The sequence below is a fragment of the Apus apus genome, chromosome 14, assembly GCF_020740795.1.
Source record: "Apus apus isolate bApuApu2 chromosome 14, bApuApu2.pri.cur, whole genome shotgun sequence".
Lineage (NCBI taxonomy): Eukaryota > Metazoa > Chordata > Aves > Apodiformes > Apodidae > Apus > Apus apus.
The window spans coordinates 11,953,261-11,971,746 of NC_067295.1; the positions used below are offsets into that span (position 1 = coordinate 11,953,261).

Genomic DNA, 18,486 nt, shown 5'->3' on the forward strand with positions numbered 1-18,486 from the left:
AGCTGGCAGTTTTTCTGTTTCTTAACAGGTTATTTTCTCATATGCTACTAAATAATGGAGTCTTTAGTTTTTCATGTGTTATTACCTAATTTCATTCTAGCATTGTGTGTTTTCTTTTTATGTTAATCCTTTCTAAATAAGCATCTCTCTGTAAATATCTGTTTTTGCTGTTACTTTTCCCTAAATATATTGGTGTACACTGCTTTAAAAGTGAATTTTGTTTCAGTACCTATTGAACTCTTCAAGTTCCTGTTTGGTCTATTTGTGTAATTTATTTATTCTCAGTCCTTCCCAGATCACTATAATCAGTGAATTGAGTTGTTAAGTTCATTGCAAATGTCAGACAATGATGATGTTAAGTAGGAATGAATGCATCAGGGAATCTCAAAGCTTCCTCTTAAGTCCTTCTCTATGTGTGGACCATTTCTGGTTTTGTTCACTTGTTTCCCTTTATATGATTTCATGTGGTTGTTTTTTTGTGTGTTTATTCATGGGGTTGTTTTTTCCCTCTGACAACATTCACAGATAGTCAAGCTATAGCACAAATCTGCAGTGATTTTTCAAAAGCTTATAGTGTTGATCAGTATAGATGGTCCTACTGTGATGATTGTGTAGACTTATCAGGCAGGGTAAGTTGGAAAGTGTTGAATGCTTTAGTGCATTTCCTTTCCTAGGGTGACATAAGGAAACTATTTAGATGAAATAACTGAACGGCATCTTTTGAAATAACTGTGTTTTAAGAAAAGTGATTCCAGACAATTAATGTTTTTACACTGCAGTACAAGATTTTTTTCAGACTCTTTTGGGGTGATGATTAAGTAGAGTTGTATGAAGGAATCCTCTGAAGAGGAAAGAATGCATTAAACAATACGAGCAATAAGCTTTTCCTTAGATACTAATTGAACTAAATGCTTTTTCAGGCTGTGTACATGATGCCCACGGAAGGAGATGACTCATCCAAAAGTGTTCCTTTAGCATTGCAAAGAGTGTTTTATGAGCTGCAACATAGTGACAAACCTGTTGGAACTAAAAAGTTAACAAAATCTTTTGGGTAAGTTTCAGAATTTCGGGCTGTTTATTGGGCTTTTAGAGGCTTTGTAAAGCTTTTCTTTAAATCAGGCCATTTCTAGAGAGGTGCAAAGATGTGTTAAATGGCATTATGTTAATTGCTAACTTTTCTTAGTCTGCTTGGACAGGTTTTTATTTATAGCCAGTATTAACAACAGCTGATCCAAAAGTCAGATTTTTGAGGGGAGTGGTGTACAAACACAACTGTTAGAAGAAAGGTTATAATTTACCTGTTAACAGAAAATTCTATGATGTTGCAGAAGTAAAATTCAGGACTAACTAAATTATGGAAAAATCGCAGGTTAGGTAGTGTTTAGTCTTGTTTTAATTTAAATCTGTACTAAATTTAGAGAAATAGCAGTAATTTGCATTTACATACCGTTAGTTCTACGTTGATGACTTTTGTAACATTTTCTTTTGGCATATCAAAGATGTTTGTATTTTTTGCCTATGCACAATTTAGAAACAATGCTGTATTCTGTTTCCTGATTTAAAGCTTAAGAGGAGTTAATGAAGTAAAGGTGTCAGAGAACACACACACAAAATAATTATTTGGATTTTCCTGATTCTGCCATTCCCTTTTTTTCATCTATGTCTACAAATAGGCTTGCTTTTTATTTTCATTTTTGCCCAGTATCCAGTTCACTGCTTGGTATGGTATTTTTTCCAGTCTGGACATGGAATTATAGAATATAACACCACTGACTGTTGATTCTTTTTTTTTTTTTTTTCCTCGTGCTGAAGCTACAGCCTGTGGTAAACACGGCTTATTTCACATGGCTGGGCGTGATGAGTGAGTGTTGCAGAAAGAGCTCTCAGAGACTTGAAATTTAAAAAGCATTCTTGAGATAAAGAGTTAATAGGAGAAAGTGTTTCACACTGAAACCAAAAACACCCTGCTCTTTTATTTAAGGCAGTAGTACTGAACCCCCTGGTTGCAGTGTGCCACCTCCACTGCCAGGCCTCTGGAGACTGTTGCTCTCACCCCTCCTTGCACACGAGTGTGTTTGCATGTGGACAGTTCAGGAAGCCTCTTTGCATCCTTGGGGCTACTGTGCATCCAGGATTAACTGTTGAGATGAGCACGAAGGAGCCAGTATTTCCTACAAGTCCATTTACTTCCTTTCATATGCCACAATAATCCCTGAATGCTACTTGACTGTGCCTGAAGGCCCCTCAGAAGAGAGGCAGCTGGAAGAGTGCTGCAGAAACTTTTCTGATAGCATTGAATTGCTCCCAGGCCCTAAGAGTTTTTCTGATGTGAACTGAGAGTGGGTTGTAGACTGGAAGTATTCTTCTGCTAGCAACAGCCTGGCCCTGGCCTCTTTGGCTGGCTCTGGCTGCCTTCTCAGTCCCTGTCCCCAGGTGCACAGAGGGAAGGCAGCTGGGTGCAGAACAGCTGCCAGTGTCCCACAAGTTCACTGCCTGTTCTTACTGACAAGTAAATGCTACAGAACTAAAAAACCCTGTGCATCAGCCAGTACCAAATGTCAGAATCTTTACATCTTGCTATGTATTAAATCCTTGATCTGCAAAGAAATAAAAAAAATGTTTCTTAAGCTGTAAGCTTTCTTCATAATATAGTAATTTTGTATTAATTTGCCTTTCAAAGGTGGGAAACTTTAGACAGCTTCATGCAACATGATGTCCAGGAGTTATGTCGAGTGGTATGTTTTTATATTATTTCTTCTTGATCTGTGATGCATAATGTTGTCTCTTGATATTGTGTGTGTACAGAATATATCTCAGTAACACTCTTTGTAATGGTGGCACTTGTTAGTTTAAATTTGGTCTCTTGAGATGTAGAGCTTTTGCCTTGTTTTGTTTGTTTGTTTTTAAGAATAGGATTAATTGTGGCCTTTGTGGGTGAGGAATTTGTAAAGGAAAGGGAAGGTTGAAAATAAATGGCAGGTATGCTGGTATACAGTTTTGAAGGTGGAAATGCATCCTGACAGTTGGGAGGTTTTCTAGACTCAAAGTAGTATAGCAGGGTAGTCCTCAGTGCAGTTTTCAGGAGGAAGAGGAGAATTTAAAGGACTAGAAAGAAGATACAGTACAAATAGACTAACATTTCATTTCTAAGCAAGGGACTTACAGTATAATCAGTGAAGCTGTCATCCCTGTGTGATGAATAAATTAAAAAACTGCAGGTTTATCCTCTGTAAAAAAACCCTCATTTTTCTTTCAGCTGCTTGATAATGTGGAAAATAAAATGAAAGGCACATGTGTAGAAGGCACTATTCCTAAATTGTTCAGAGGGAAGATGGTGGTATGTATTGATTATTTCTTCTTTAATTTAGTATTTAATGTTTTAATTTTAATATATAAATTAGCTGTTACTTGTATACGATGAAATACTCTGGTTTTTGTTTACAGTCTTATATCCAATGCAAACACGTAGACTATCGATCTGAACGAATAGAAGATTATTATGACATCCAGCTAAGTATAAAGGGAAAGAAAAATAGTAAGTGACACATTGTGATATGCACCAATCAAATGCTTTGGCATGTTGGATATCTTTAGTGCCTGTTGATTTCATATGGGTTTATTGATGCTTAGCACTTCAAAATATCCTTGCTTGAATTTCAGAGGAGAGTGTCTTTGACACCTCATTGAAAACATACTCTGCAGAAAATGTTTTTGCTTACATTACCTTTGTTTTTTTCTTCTCTTATTTCCCTTCCCTGCTCCTTCCTCCCTAATGCCCTCACTGATATCTTTTAATAAAAATAAGAACTTTGGGATATTTCGTGGTGCATACTGTGCTGTAGTAATAACAGCAGTGCTGTCAGAGTGGATTATAATTTCTATATGAAGATGAAGTTGGAAGAAATGAGGTTCTTATTTAGACCTGACCATAGTAATAAGGAGATAAAAAGATCCAACCAATTACCTAGCATATAGCACAGCAGCATAACAGTGGTCTCCTGTCATTGCTTTACCAAGAACTTGGCATGCAAGACTTTGGAAAGGCCGTGTAAGAATCCAGCCAACAGAACCATCTAGCTTGAGACTTAACAGTTGCAAAGTGGGAATAGAAGATTTGGCAGGCTGTTGTAACTGTGTGATTTTAAAATCTGTTGATATTCTTTATGTATGCCTCTTCAGTTTGGTGCATTTAGTGATGTTCTTAAGCAATATACAACTTCTTAAAAATAAAGACAAATATCAAAAGACAAACTCTTATGTCTTGATATGTTACCTGATTAATACATTGTTAAGCTCCTGGACTAGACTAAACTTACATTTTTCTTTCTACAACTCCCTAATCTTCCTTTCATTTAGTTTTTGAGTCCTTCATTGACTATGTTGCAGTGGAGCAGTTGGATGGTGATAACAAGTATGATGCAGGAGAACATGGCTTGCAGGTATTTTTTATTTTATTTGGTTTAAATCTTATTTCTATGTCCTTGATAAAGTAACTGAACAAAGCTAGAGTAGTAAAAAATGTTGTAAAACCCGTTCTAGGTTGTATCAACTGATTTTGGTGATTTTTCTCCCTAGACAGCTTTTACATAGCTCCTCTTAATTGCTGTTAGGTTTCTTAAAATGAAGCCTGGATTTTAAAATGTTCTAATCAGCACCGAGTTCTGTTTTTTATACCTGTGAAAAGTGACTAGAATGGTTAACTTCTCTGTTGATCTGAAGACTGAGGAGCTCTGCCTCTAAGTGTGGTCTGTTCTTCAAGATGTCTAGTAAAAAAAGCAGGATAGCTCTAAAAGTAGCTTTAGAGGCATCATTTTTGTATCATCAAGAATGCCAAATGAGCCCATGGAATTTCAAACATACATGTGTGTGCACATGTTTCTGAGCTTTTCAGCTGCACTTTGCTGCATCCACTATAGGAAGCTGAAGTCTTTTTTAGTAAACCAAAGGTTTTTAAAGCTTATTTTGCAGCTTCCATACACCTGTTTTTGTGAGTAACATTCTTCTCTGTATTCTTTAACTCCTCTTAGGAAGGTACAGGCTGGTAGCCAAATTACTTGTTGGTACAATACAGTGAGCACAAAATTCTTAACTGATCAAAAATGAGTTTTCTCCCTCATATTCTCTCTAAATTTTATTTATACAAGTAACTTGCTCATAATACAGTGAGATATTCCTGTGTGCTGGTATGAATATTCTCAACATTCTCTGGTGCACATTGTGTTGTCAAGCCTATAAAATAAAAGTCCATAGGAGGAATGTCTGCAGCAAACAAGTATTTTGAGTTACTAAAAATCTTGCCATTTCAACACTGCTTCTTCTTAAATATCTAGGAGGCAGAGAAAGGTGTGAAGTTCCTGACATTGCCACCAGTATTACATTTACAGCTCATGAGATTTATGTATGATCCTCAGACTGACCAAAACATCAAGATAAATGATAGGTAAGTTTTCTTCATTGTAGAATTTGGACCTGTTAATGTATTTTATAAAACATAATTTGCCAAAATCCTATTTTTGAGTCAACTCATAGAGGAAGGTGTGTGCAGTGGCACATATCAGAGGTCCCCAAAAGGTACACTGATTGAATATTAAGGCTCTGAATTACAAATTGAATACTTAAATAGTAATTTGTAGTTGTTGCTTTGCATATGAAGCAAGTGAATGTCTCTTTTTCTGCTTTGTGGAACATTCTTTGTACTTTGTGAGAAGTTGGTAGATTCCTGTAGGCTGCCACAAGAGTAGGATGAAGGAATACTCCTCTTATTTCCCTCTATTTCCATTCCCACTCACTGTAAGTAGAGTTTTCCAAGGAGATGCAGTGTTGTGAACTAAATCTGTATTGCAGCAATTTCAGTCGCACTGAGAAGATGAGACTGCAGCACCTGAGTGACATTTCAAAAGTGTGTTTGAGTCCTGTGGTACCTGTGCTAAAAAAACTCTTATTTGTCTCTAGAAAATAATGGGTTTGAGTTTTCCCCTCGACACAGTGAATTCAAAGCAGCACTATTTCAGTAAAGGGCTGTTACCCTTGTTACTGAGACATGTTTCCTAGGTGCTTATGAAGATTTTTTTTTTTAATGAAGATTATTTTTATTCCATATTGAACCAGTATGAAATCTGCCAGTGTATCCTGGATTTGTAACAATAACTCATTCAGTTTTGCATCTTGCTGCAGGAGTTAAGTGCTGATGTCCTGCGTAATAGCATGTGTCTGTCTTAACTACCAATAAAACTGTCTTAATTCTTTTCAAACCTAGGTTTGAGTTTCCTGAACAACTGCCACTAGATGAATTTTTGCAAAAAACAGATCCTAAAGATCCTGCCAATTACATTCTTCATGCAGTTCTAGTACACAGTGGAGATAACCATGGCGGGCATTATGTTGTTTACTTAAATCCAAAGGGGGATGGCAAGGTGAGTATTGAAAAGCACCTGAACATATTTGTGCTTTGCAAATACGGACTTGCAGGTTTCATAATGAGCAAATCTTTTTAAATTTTTATTCCCTAACAGAAAAGTGTTCTGGCACACTCACATCATCACACAGGGATTTGACTTCTCCGTGTTGTTCTTAATACTTTTTCATTTGACACCTATTCTAACTTGTTTGAGAAACTGACTTTGATTTTTCAAGAAGAAAAAGCAGCCCTCCTGTCTAGTTTTTGCTCTTTAGAGAGGAGCCTGTATTTGGAGGCATTAAAGAATCACTTGCCTTCATAAGAGGAACAGTTTCATCTTTGCTATTGGCTTTTGGCAAAAGACTTAACTAAGGAATCCCTTCAGTTGTGTGTGTAGTTCTATTGCAATCAAATTTGATCCAGCATTTGTTTTAGGCTGACTTTATGCTGAAGCAAATATAAATGTTTCAAATATTTCTGTGACTCAGAAATTCAATATCTTTGCAAGTCCCAGTGTTACAGGTTTAGGTAACTTGATTGGATTGGACATTTATAGGTCAGGTGCCTCTTCCCTTGAATTGTCTGGTTTTGTGTGTACATGAGTGTTCACAGTAAAAATAGAGGTCAGATTTCACTTTAAATTTATTGCTATTTGTCTTTCATTCTTAATTGGCTTTGTTTTAATTAAAAATGTGCTGTAATTTACTTTAAATGTACAAATGATTGCTAGAGAACTTGTGCCTCACTTTCATTTTACAACAAATAAGCTTTCTGAAGTTTGTAAAAATGTTGGCTATTTGAGTAAGAGTCTTAAGAAAAAATTATTTGAAAAATTATGGGCCTTTTGATATTCAGTGTAAAATGTTGAAATATTTCAGTAAAGGTTTGGTATTTATGGCCATCTTTACACTGAGCACAAGTAGCAGGTAGCACAAATTATACTGAACTAGATTTCTTTTTTTAAGCTCATGCTGCTTGAAAAGCAGTTCTAGTTACTTCAAAGACCTGAAAGATGTGCCAGAAATAGAATCAATTTATCATTCAAGAACATGTTTTTGGTGTGTGAAATGATATTTATCTAAAAATTTTCTCTCTAGTGGTGTAAATTTGATGATGATGTGGTATCGAGGTGTACAAAGGAAGAAGCAATTGAACACAACTATGGAGGTCATGACGATGACTTGTCAGTCAGGCACTGCACCAATGCCTACATGCTGGTTTACATCAGGGAATCCAAATTAAGTATGTATGCACTGCATGTGTTCCAAGTTAGATTTACATACAGGAGTTCATGGCTATATTTTACTTCCAAATTGTTGACTGTCTTCTTATGCAAAGGGGCTTTGTTAGTTACATTTGGAATGTACAGACTACGTGGGATCAACCAGATTTCTCTGATTTTTGGAAAGTATGTTCTAATCTGGTGCCTCCTTGTCTTAGCACTGTAAGGCAGGGCTGTGCATCTGCAGAGTGCTTGAGTCTTGATTGGTTGATAGGATGCAAAAATTAGTGGACTAAGTTCAGTATGGAAGTTAGTTCAGGTTATAAATTTGTAGGTATATGTACACTGAAAAAAAGTGGTGATAGACATTTTTGTTAATCCTGAAATTGAGTATTTAATTCAGAAGCCTGATATGTATTTCATGACAGTAGCACATTTTGGCTTGGGATACAAAATGCTTCTTTTGCCAAAACATACTAAGCCACGTTTTTAATTAAAATATGAAAAAAGCTGGTTTTGACTTCAAATCAGAGGGGAGTCAAATGTGTATGAAGAAAACCCTGTTTGATGTAAATCTTGAAGTGACATCACAAAATTTCCTTTCTAGGTGAAGTTTTACAGCCTGTCACAGATCATGATATTCCTCAGCAACTTGTAGAAAGGCTACAAGAAGAGAAGAGGATAGAAGCTCAGAAGAGGAAGGAGAGGCAGGAAGCTCACCTCTATATGCAAGTGCAGGTCAGCTTTTGATACAGATCAAGTTACAACTACTTTACCATTAAAATTTAGAATGTTGAACCACCCATGGCAAACCTTGATTTTCAGTTTTTTGAATTTGTGTTTGGAAGTGAAATTGCAATCTTAGTGCTTGCAAGTGTATTTACACAGGCAACGCATCCTAATGAAACACAGTTCTGGGTGTTACAGAAGTTTCTGTTTTCTCTAGAAGTTATGTTTTTGCAAGTAAAAATAGTATGTTCAGGTGAAAGAAAAGTGACCAGGGTGTTTTAAATGGCTGCCTTGCCACCACACTTTTGTCTCCTTCAGGACTTATTTTCTAAAATTAGAATGTATCCAGCCATAGGCTGCGAGCCTGGACTGCTGCCAACCTGAGCTCATCAAGCAGAAGCAGAAGGAGAGAGTGCTTATATTTGCAATTATCTTTTTGGAAAAGGCAGATAGACTAGATAGTTATGAATTGCCTTAAGGAACCCTGTTTATGGCTCTTTCCAGAGCCCATCTGGCAGAAGAAAATAGAACCCATATTCCATTTGTCTCCATGTTTCCTTGCATCTTCTTTCTCATGTTCATAAGCAAAGGTATCAGTGAAATTCAGCTTGTTTTACACTGCTTTACACGGTGTTCAGTGGAGAGACTGAGTTGCACCATTTGTCTCTCTGTTAACAGAGCTGTGGGAGATATGGGAAACATTTCAGGCCAGCCTCTTTGCACCAGTAAAATAATTATGTAGCCTTTTTTTGAAGTGCCAGGATTGTTAGAGCACATGTTTCCAAGATTGGGATCTAAGCGCAACTGGTTTTTAATTGTTCAGGATTTGTAAGAATTAGTGTATTTTAATTACTTACACTGATTTGACTATCAATCACAATCTTTTCATTATAATCTGTATACTTGCAAATTTTCTTCATGAGAACACAGTGTTGGCAGCAAACCACTACCCCGAGAGCCAGTGCTGTTGCACTGTGAGGCATCATGAGAAGGTGTTACATTGTACAGCTGAGTTAATATCAATAATAATCTTTACATGTAATTTTTCAGATAGTGGCAGAGGATCAGTTCTGTGGACACCAAGGCAATGATATGTATGATGAAGAAAAAGTGAAATACACTGTTTTCAAAGTATTGAAAAACTCCACACTTACAGAATTTGTTCAAAATCTCTCTCAAACGATGGTAAGTTTTCTGTAGCAGAATATCTGTATGCATTTGTTTTATTACATTATGGTTGTTTCAAGGTCTTTGTCTTCTGTAGGTATTGGCAGCAGTCATAATGTAGACCTTTTAAAATAGAAGATCTGTTCAGGTTTAATAAAAGTATCTTAGCCTTGTTTGTTTGTTTCCTGTCACATTTTTTATTTATTTTAGGGATTTCCCCAGGATCAAATCAGATTATGGCCAATGCAAGCCAGAAGTAATGGAACAAAAAGACCTGCAATGTTAGATAATGAAGCAGATGGCAATAAAACGGTAAATATTCATTGATAGGGGACAGAATTTCTGTATATCACCCATGTTTTTTGTTCTCTTTAATAATCAGTTTGGGACTTCAGATTTTTCAGGGTTTTAATTTAACCTGTAGCTGGTAAAGTTGAGAAGACTTCAGGTTTAGTGGATTGATTTGGACAAGAGGGTGGGTTGTGGCGCATTATTTTTCATCCATGAAAAAAGCATGATGATTATTTTAACATTAGATTTCAAACAGAAGTGTCTTTCTGAGTCCTGCATTATTTGGACAAAACCTCAGGATTTAATTGAATGTGTTGCTTCAAATGTTAAACAGTGTGTCTAAATACAGCAGAAAACAGTGATTGATTTCACTGTCCTGTTACTTCTAAAGTGAAGTAATTTTCTTGCCACAATAAAGACAGTTGTAGGTAGATTTTGTAAATGAAAAAAAAATAGGTCAATTATAAATAAAATTGATCATTTGTGTTTCATTAAAACCTTTTTTTGATTTTTATATCTGTCATTGCTTCTCTTAATAAATTTCATAAACTTCCTTTCTTCACAACTAAAAAAAAGTAATTCTCCTACTCATAGAATGTCATAAAGTTCTTGTATCTGATGAAAATGGAGATATTTGGTTATATTATATTCTCCAGAGGCTTTTTTTCTTCTTCCACATCTTTCTACATAGATGATTGAGCTCAGTGACAATGAAAATCCATGGACAATATTTTTGGAAACAGTAGATCCAGAGATGGCTGCTACTGGAGCAACATTACCCAAGTTTGATAAAGACCGTAAGTATAAAGGCTAAAACCCGAGTGAGTGACTTCAAAAGGCTTTTCTTTTCGTGTGTCTCAGAAAACATTGTGTGCCCCTTTTTTCAATCACATGATTGATGTATCCATAAAAACCACAGTGCTGAAATTAATTTTCCTTGTGCAGTTTTTCCTTCATTTATTTTAGTGCAAGCCCTATTTCACATGTTCCTAGGATCACTGCATTGTACATAAAGTTGGTATATAAAAAAATCTGTATTTTAAGGGCATTAATCAAATTAATAAATCAAAGTCACATCTTTTGTTATTGTTTAAAGAAAAATACCTGGGTGATTTCCCCACTTCCTTTCCAGACATACTCAAGCCTTAAAATTAAATCTTGATTCCTAATTTTGTAGATGATGTAATGTTGTTTCTGAAGATGTATGATCCGAAGACTCGGAGTTTGAATTATTGTGGACATATCTACACACCTATATCCTGTAAAATACGTGAGTTCTGAAGTTCAATGTCATTATTATAATTGGAACTTTTAAAAGGCAACAGATTATATATCTTTTTTTCTTCTAATACTGATTTTATCACTGATATCAAAGGTAGGCCACAGCAAGAAATTGTAATTTCTCCCAACACCTGGTAGTTTTCCCTCCCATGCTGTGACAGTGAAACTTCTGCCATTGCCTTAGTACACCATTGCCTGCCAGTTAATTCTTTTCTTACAGGTTTGCTGTGTTTACCAGGTGTTGCTGAACACTGGCAGCTGTTTCAAGCTTGCTGTCAAGCTTTGTGATTTGATATTGCTCCCCAGATTATGGGTTGTTTGGTTGTTTGGTTTTTTTCTTCCTATTTCAAGTTATTTTTCTGGAATGTAGTTCTGCAGTAGTATGGCTTTCACTCTGGTAGCCTGAGAGCAGCACCTCAGACTGAATTGGGCATGAGCTTTCATTTTCATATGAGTCCATTTAAAGAATTCAGCAAATGTCCACTTAGTAAAAATACTTCACTTTGTCATTTTGTTGACTTGTACATGCTTTCTAATTCTGTATTTTAGCTGTCTTAATTTTTTTTACGAGAAAAATTTTTTGGGGGGAAGCAGAGGTGTTGTTTCACCTCGTTGATCTTGGTTGGCCTTGCATGTGTTTTTGTTGTTGTTCATATTAGGTGGAAGGAAACTCAAAGTCTGCATCTGAGTTGAATGGCAATAAGGGGAGCTTTAAGACTTCTTTTTCTTAGGCATTTAAAAACTATTTAACCAGGGCAGAAAAATAGGTTCTCCTCTTTTTGCAGGAAGTCTCACTAGCAGTTAAAGTGCACCACATTTCACATTCCTTTTCTTTTCCAATAGGTGACTTGCTTCCAGTTATGTGTGAGAGAGCAGGATTTCCACAAGAAACTAACCTTATCCTCTATGAGGTTTGGATTGATGAAATTTTTGTAACATTTTTGTCTTTTATGTGCTATAATTAGAGGCTTTATTGGTTAAAAAAAGGCTTCTCATAAAAAAGGTAATTTATAAATCATAAACACTCTGTAACCTTTAGCTTTGAAGTCTACAGTGCCGCAAGAGAGTATCAACAGGTAGTTAACTTCAAAACAGATTTAAAATTAAACAAATAGAAGTGTGAGGCTTTAAACCAATTATTTCTACATGAAGATCTACATGAGCAGCTTTACTGGGCTAAATTAGTGTGTATCCTCAGAGTTGCAGTGTGAGAGGAGCTAATGCTGCTAACGTTGGCTGTTGTATTTTCAGTGCCCCCCTTAGGCAGCAGAGTTAAGAAAATGTTGCACCTTCTCCTTCCTTCCCTAAGTCACCAAACAAAAGACTTAGTCTGCTCACGTGTTTCTGCCCAAATACAGAGATAGCAAATCTTTATAAGCGCTGTATTTATTGAGCGCTGACGATGGAGATCTTGCCAAGGGAAAATTCTTGCTATAATAAGAAGAAGGAATTGGATTTTTAACTGTGGTTTTTGTTAGCAGTCATGCTGCTCTCTCTGGTGGTTCCAGGGGAGCACACACACTTCTGTGCTAAAAAGCAGAACTGTCAGGTACTTCTGCTCAGTGCCAGTTGGGGCTGCAGTTTCGTTCCAGTTTGTTTAGACAGGAACTCGTATCCCAGGACATCAGTCTGCAAGTGTAAATACATAAAAGATGTTTTATAGATAAATATTTATATAGATTACAAAACACACGTTTTAATATGACTTTGTTATTTTTTTAAAAAAGACAAATTAATTGCTGTGCAGAAGTTCTGCACAATTAAAATCAGTGCTCTCCAAGCTTCCTGGAAGCTGCATCAGTAGAAAGTCCATATCTGAATTTTGGAAAAATTTCAGTGCTAAGATAACGCTAAATGATTAAATACTTTTGCAAATTAAGATAACTTGAGTGAGACTCCAAAGGTAAAAATGACCAGCCATCTTTATCAATAGTAATTAGACGTATCTGGAACTTAGCTAAGACAGTGTTTACGTATGTATATCTATTCATATAACTTTTTAATTGAAAGACGATACAAGTTACCTTATGTGATGATTTGTTACTACTGTGAGCTTTATTTTTGTCTTTTGTTTATTCTGTAATCAACCTTTTTTCTTCTTTATTGCAGGAAGTTAAACCCAATTTAACAGAAAGGATTCAAGACTATGATGTATCTCTTGATAAAGCTCTTGATGAACTCATGGATGGTGACATCATAGTTTTTCAGAAGTATGTATTTTAAGGGGATGGCTGATCATTGCAATTAAATCACCCGATTCACTTTGAAAGCAGAACTTCTTTTAACTTAGCATTTTTAAGAAGAACAGAGTGTAGTTTTCCAGCAGTAGACATGTTCTCATTTGTTTATTCAAAAGAAATGAAAAAATATTGGTGTTTTTTTAATCATCGCATGCCACATTAGTTAAGGAAAAGAGGTTTCATCCTAGTTTAGAAAACTAATACCCTAAAATAAGTCTTAATACTACCAAAGAGTGTGATTCAGCAATGTGTCTGAGTTCTGCAGCTTTTCCCTTGGAACCACCATAACTCAGACACTGAAGAGCCTACACCAGCATTTCAGATCTCGGGCTCTGTTCCAGGACCACTGCACAGAGCTTTGGCTTGGAGTTCATTTCAGCCTAGAATTAAACTAAACTGCTTTCCCTCTTTTTTGTTTTAATTCGTGCTTACAGCAAGTTCCACATTGGTCCGCAGTGATGAGGTGCTCCCAGTTTGCCTGAGCACGTGTGACTCATAGGTGTACTGTGCTTCAGCTGGAGTTTTCTTTAAGGCAAAAGGAGAACTGCATCTTGTGTCCATTAAATGGATCTTGTCGGGGCTATAGATCAGCATTTCTATGCCCTCACTCCTGATGGCCACACCCAACTGTGTTGCTCTGTCTGTCTCCATGGGCTGACAGTGGGTGGAAGCCAGCTAGTCTGTCTTCAGCACTGTAGCCCCAGATTATGTGAGATGACTGTATTTCTCATGTCATGCCTTGGAATTCACATTCCGTGTTGACCCAACTGGTGTTATGCACCTTTGCCTGGCTCCTGACTCCTGGGTACGTGTACAGCTTGTCCCCTGGTGCTATTTCTCCACTGAGAAGATAGGGGTACCAGTCAGTAGTGACCCAAACCAGCCTCTGTGCCAACTGTCTTGTTCCTGTGGTTCAGGGAGCGCTCTTGTACATCTAGCCTCAGTGCAAAGCAGTTAATACAGGAGAATATGGAAAGCTGTGCCAGCATTGGTACAGACATGCAGTAATGTGTCAGAGTGGGAGGGAAGAGTCCTGCTGGAATGCTGCTGTGAAACAACTGGAATCAGAGTGTTGCCGGATTGCCAGGCAGGCAAGCACAGTGTGTGGGGGCATTTGTCCCTGCACCACAAGGAAGCACCCTGGGCTGTGCAGGGGTCACCACTCACTGCTTTAGTTCTACTCTGTGCCACTGGGGGCTCTGAAAAAGGTTTGGAAACTTTATTGCTGTATCCCTCAACTGTCACTGGCTTACTGTAGAACATGTTTTTAAAAGCGCTAACTGCTTGTATGTGTAACAATGAGATATGTGATGGTGTTATCATTTGTTTGCTCTTGCAGGGATGACTCGGAAAATGACAACAGTGAACTACCAACAGCTAAAGAATATTTCCGAGACCTCTATCATCGTGTGGATGTCATTTTCTGTGATAAAACCATCCCAAATGACCCAGGCTTTGTTGTTACTTTATCCAATAGGATGAATTACTTTCAGGTGTGTGTCCTGTTTATTTCCTGCTTTTTGTTTCCTTGTTCTGAAAGTAAGTTTTGCATTAGTTCTTAACCACATTGTATGTATATTTAGAAAACAGTCTATCTGTTCTTGTACACTTTTTTGCATTGTAGTAATTAAAAGTTTAAGGAAGCCACTAATGCTCGTAGAAAGAAGAAAATACTCTAAAACCCCCAGTTTTATTAATAATGAGTTATTTGACAATATAATAATCTCTTGATATGCCATTCTTCTCTGTCAGGGAAATTATATTCTAATGAAATTATGCGTTTGCTTTCTAAGTGACAGGAAAAACTTGCTCAACTTACTTAGCTACTAAAAGAAAAACACCTTGGGAATCTAGTGATACCTATTTTCTGCTTGTAATACCACCAACAGGATTCATTTTGTAGACCAAACTGTATTGCTTTCTTCACACAGTGCTGTTTAATGCTCAGTGGCACTAGCAGCTCAGACATGTTGTGTTTGTAAAGGGAGACCAGGGGGTATTTAGAAGACCAAATGAACCTGAAAAAAATATTTAAAGTTGGTCTGATCTGTTAAGAGCCTGAGTAGATTTGGCTCCCTACAGTTCTCCTGCAGTTGCTTTTGTCAGTGTCAAAAAGATGACTTAAAATTGAGAAGTTAATTTTCTGTTGATAAAGGTGGGAACTTTGAGCACCTGCTTATAGAGGAGAAACCAGGTGATGACTTTTGCTACCTGGTTCTGATAATCTGCTTTTTGACAACTCACTTTGTCTTATTTAATTTTTACTTAAAGTGTAAGTTCTTTATAGCTTTGGGAAAGGGAAAAATAGAGGGATCTCCGTGTGTTTTTGTGAGGCAGTGACATGAAATACACTGAAATAACGTGGTGTTATTACCCAGGAACCTAACTTCCTTGGAGTGAATTAGAGAGCAGTGGGAGATCTCAGAAAAACACATCTCGCTTATTTTCCCAATAATACTATAAAAATAATAATACTGTAAAAAAAATTATGAAACAACAAAAAAACCAATCAAAAAAACCCCAAACAACAAAACAAACAGAAGAGGACTAGAGCTGTTGTTATGGATTTTGTGGCCTTTTGGTGGCAATGGTTTCTTGTAATAAAACAGACAGTTTCCTCATTTTTTTTTTCTCCTAGTGTATCCTATTCTGTGTCAACTCATTGTTCATTCTGTGTCCACCTCATTGCTCTCCACAAGTGCTTAGGAGGAGGTTGTAGTGAGGTGGATGTTGGCCTCTTCTCCCTAATGACTAGCGATAGGACAAGAGGAAGTGGGGTCAAGTTGTGCCAGGGGAGGTTGAGATTGGATATTAGGAAGAATTTCTTCACAGAAAGAGGTGAGGCCTTGGAACAGGCTGCCCAGGGAGGTGGTGAAGCCACCATCCCTGGAGGTGTTCAAAAGATGGTTGGACGTGGTGTTTCAGAAGATGGTTTAATGGTTAGAGGTTGTAGGGCAGATGGCTGGACTTGATGATTTTGAAGGTCTTTTCCAACCTTGACGATTCTGTGATTCTAACTGTTAAGATCTAGTTTATTTTGCCTTGAGGAAGCAGGCTTAGTGGGTCTCTCAGAATTTCAGTAGCATAATGTTCTTCATGTGTAATGAATTACTGTGTGATTGTAGAGCAATGTCATGACTGAAATTATTCAGAACCTACCAAAAATGTATTTACAGGTTGCAAAGACAGTTGCGCAAAGACTTAATACGGATCCAATGCTATTACAGTTTTTCAAGTCCCAAGGGTAAGAGGAATTTCCTTACTGTTGTGTGTCTAAACTATTCTTCTTAAGCCCAAATAATTAACCTAAATATAGATCAGCAGCAGTTACCTTGGTGCTTTTTCCAGGTTGTAAACTAATTCTTTACCAGTAAAGTGTTAGCACACAGCACGTTGCATGCACAGATTTAAGTGTTGCCTTGGCTGGCTCTAGACCCTCAGAGAATTGCACATTTTAGAAGAGCTCTAGTATGTGTCCTTGAAAAAAGATGCATTTTAAGGGAACACTGTTTAAATTTCTAAAATCATTCATTACTTCAAAGCCTTACTGTATGGGACAAATTCTGAAGCTTATGCAAGTGCTGTTTCAGATTCCTAGAATGGAGGAGAGCAGAAACAAGGGCACATGAAAGCAGGATTTTTGCTGACTTTACAGGTTTAAAATGCAGGAGTTCCTTTTCTCACTCTTCCCCCCAAAGTCTGCAAGTGAGGTTGATGATCTAACAAGTTCACAGCTGCTAAAAGGGGCATTTCTGGTTTAAGTGGTGTTCTCAGGCACAGTTGTGTAAAACTGAATTTGAATCTAAGACTATAGCAGAGAACAGCATATTAGTACATGTATATGCTGCAGGAATAATGCATACCTAAAGGTTACATCAGCTTTTTGTATTTGTGTAAGTGTAGATTGCTCTTCATTAACCTGTAGGTTTTCTCCCTTCATCATCAATGAGCCTGGTATAATTTGAGTAGCTCTTCACAGTTCACAGTGCTGTGGTCACTCTGGAAGTTGCTGTGTCATACGGCTCCACAAATTAACCTTTCACAATCTAAAGCATGTGCTGCTGTGCCAGTAGTTTCAGATGAATGCAGGTCTGCCACCCTGCAGCATTAAAGGCAAGCTGGTAAATGTCCAAGAGAGTTGAAACGCACAGTGAATGCTTATTTCTGTTTCCATGTGCTCACCTGTTTTTAAAAATCACTAAAACACTGAATATAGCGCTGCTTAGCCTGTGCTAGCAAGTATGAAACTGGAAGCCAGGAATAAAAATTAACTTGGTACTTAGATTTGCTCAGAAGTGATGGATTTTAAAGGAGATATGTGCTTTTCTTATTCCTTTTATAGTTATAGGGATGGCCCTGGTAATCCTCTTAGACATAATTATGAAGGTACTTTAAGAGATCTTCTGCAGTTCTTCAAGCCTAGGCAACCTAAAAAACTTTACTATCAACAGGTAAGAGTCTTCTGTTTTTATTGATGTGGATGAAAAAAATATTTCTGCCCTATACAAAGTATGCCTAAAGTGTTTTTCTTTTCTTCCCTAAGCTCAAAATGAAAATAACTGATTTTGAAAACAGAAGAAGTTTTAAATGCATATGGCTAAATAGCCAGTTTAGGGAAGAGGTGAGTTGGCTGTTACACACTTGCTATCATTTCTGTGTTAAAGCTGGTTTGGCTGTGATTATGGTGCAGTTCACACACTCTTGTCCCTGAAAAATACAGAATTAGAATAATCAAACCAAAAATTAAACCTAAAGCACGATAAAAAAAAATATTAAAAAATCATGCCAGTTCTTAATAAAAACTTTGAATGTAGTATAGGTGTTCATTTACGTAATTATCATTTAAAGATGACTTTTTGATGAAGAATCCAGTGTATTCTGTGCTTTATATGTGCTGTTTATTCTGTGCTGTAATAGGTTTCTTTACATTTTCAGGTTTTCTAATGAGTTTTCTGTTTCAAATTCTGCAGGAAATAACAGTATATCCAGATAAGCATGGCTGTGTGCGGGACCTGTTAGAAGAATGTAAAAAAGTTGTAGAACTCTCTGAAAAAGGTTCAGGGAAACTAAGGTAAAGCTGGAAGGTTTTAATTTCTTTTATGTGATTGTGTGGATTTTATGCAGAAAAGTATTTACAATGTAGAAACCATTATTAGCAA

The 18,486-nt window shown here is 36.8% G+C and overlaps 1 protein-coding gene across 1 annotated transcript in view; it reads left to right on the forward strand.

Moving 5' to 3' along the window:
• The window catches only part of USP7 (ubiquitin specific peptidase 7), a 67,766-nt gene that overhangs the window by 42,720 nt on the left and 6,560 nt on the right, over positions 1-18,486 (forward strand). Inside the window, exons 7-26 of the mRNA XM_051632050.1 lie at positions 921-1,051; positions 2,681-2,735; positions 3,257-3,337; positions 3,445-3,535; positions 4,357-4,439; positions 5,331-5,440; positions 6,257-6,413; positions 7,495-7,639; positions 8,227-8,357; positions 9,399-9,533; positions 9,726-9,827; positions 10,498-10,603; positions 10,984-11,076; positions 11,931-11,998; positions 13,197-13,297; positions 14,667-14,820; positions 16,504-16,571; positions 17,670-17,778; positions 17,871-17,948; positions 18,298-18,398. Coding sequence (XP_051488010.1) covers positions 921-1,051; positions 2,681-2,735; positions 3,257-3,337; positions 3,445-3,535; positions 4,357-4,439; positions 5,331-5,440; positions 6,257-6,413; positions 7,495-7,639; positions 8,227-8,357; positions 9,399-9,533; positions 9,726-9,827; positions 10,498-10,603; positions 10,984-11,076; positions 11,931-11,998; positions 13,197-13,297; positions 14,667-14,820; positions 16,504-16,571; positions 17,670-17,778; positions 17,871-17,948; positions 18,298-18,398 — 2,099 coding nt within the window. The remainder of the gene's footprint in view (positions 1-920; positions 1,052-2,680; positions 2,736-3,256; positions 3,338-3,444; positions 3,536-4,356; positions 4,440-5,330; positions 5,441-6,256; positions 6,414-7,494; positions 7,640-8,226; positions 8,358-9,398; positions 9,534-9,725; positions 9,828-10,497; positions 10,604-10,983; positions 11,077-11,930; positions 11,999-13,196; positions 13,298-14,666; positions 14,821-16,503; positions 16,572-17,669; positions 17,779-17,870; positions 17,949-18,297; positions 18,399-18,486) is intronic.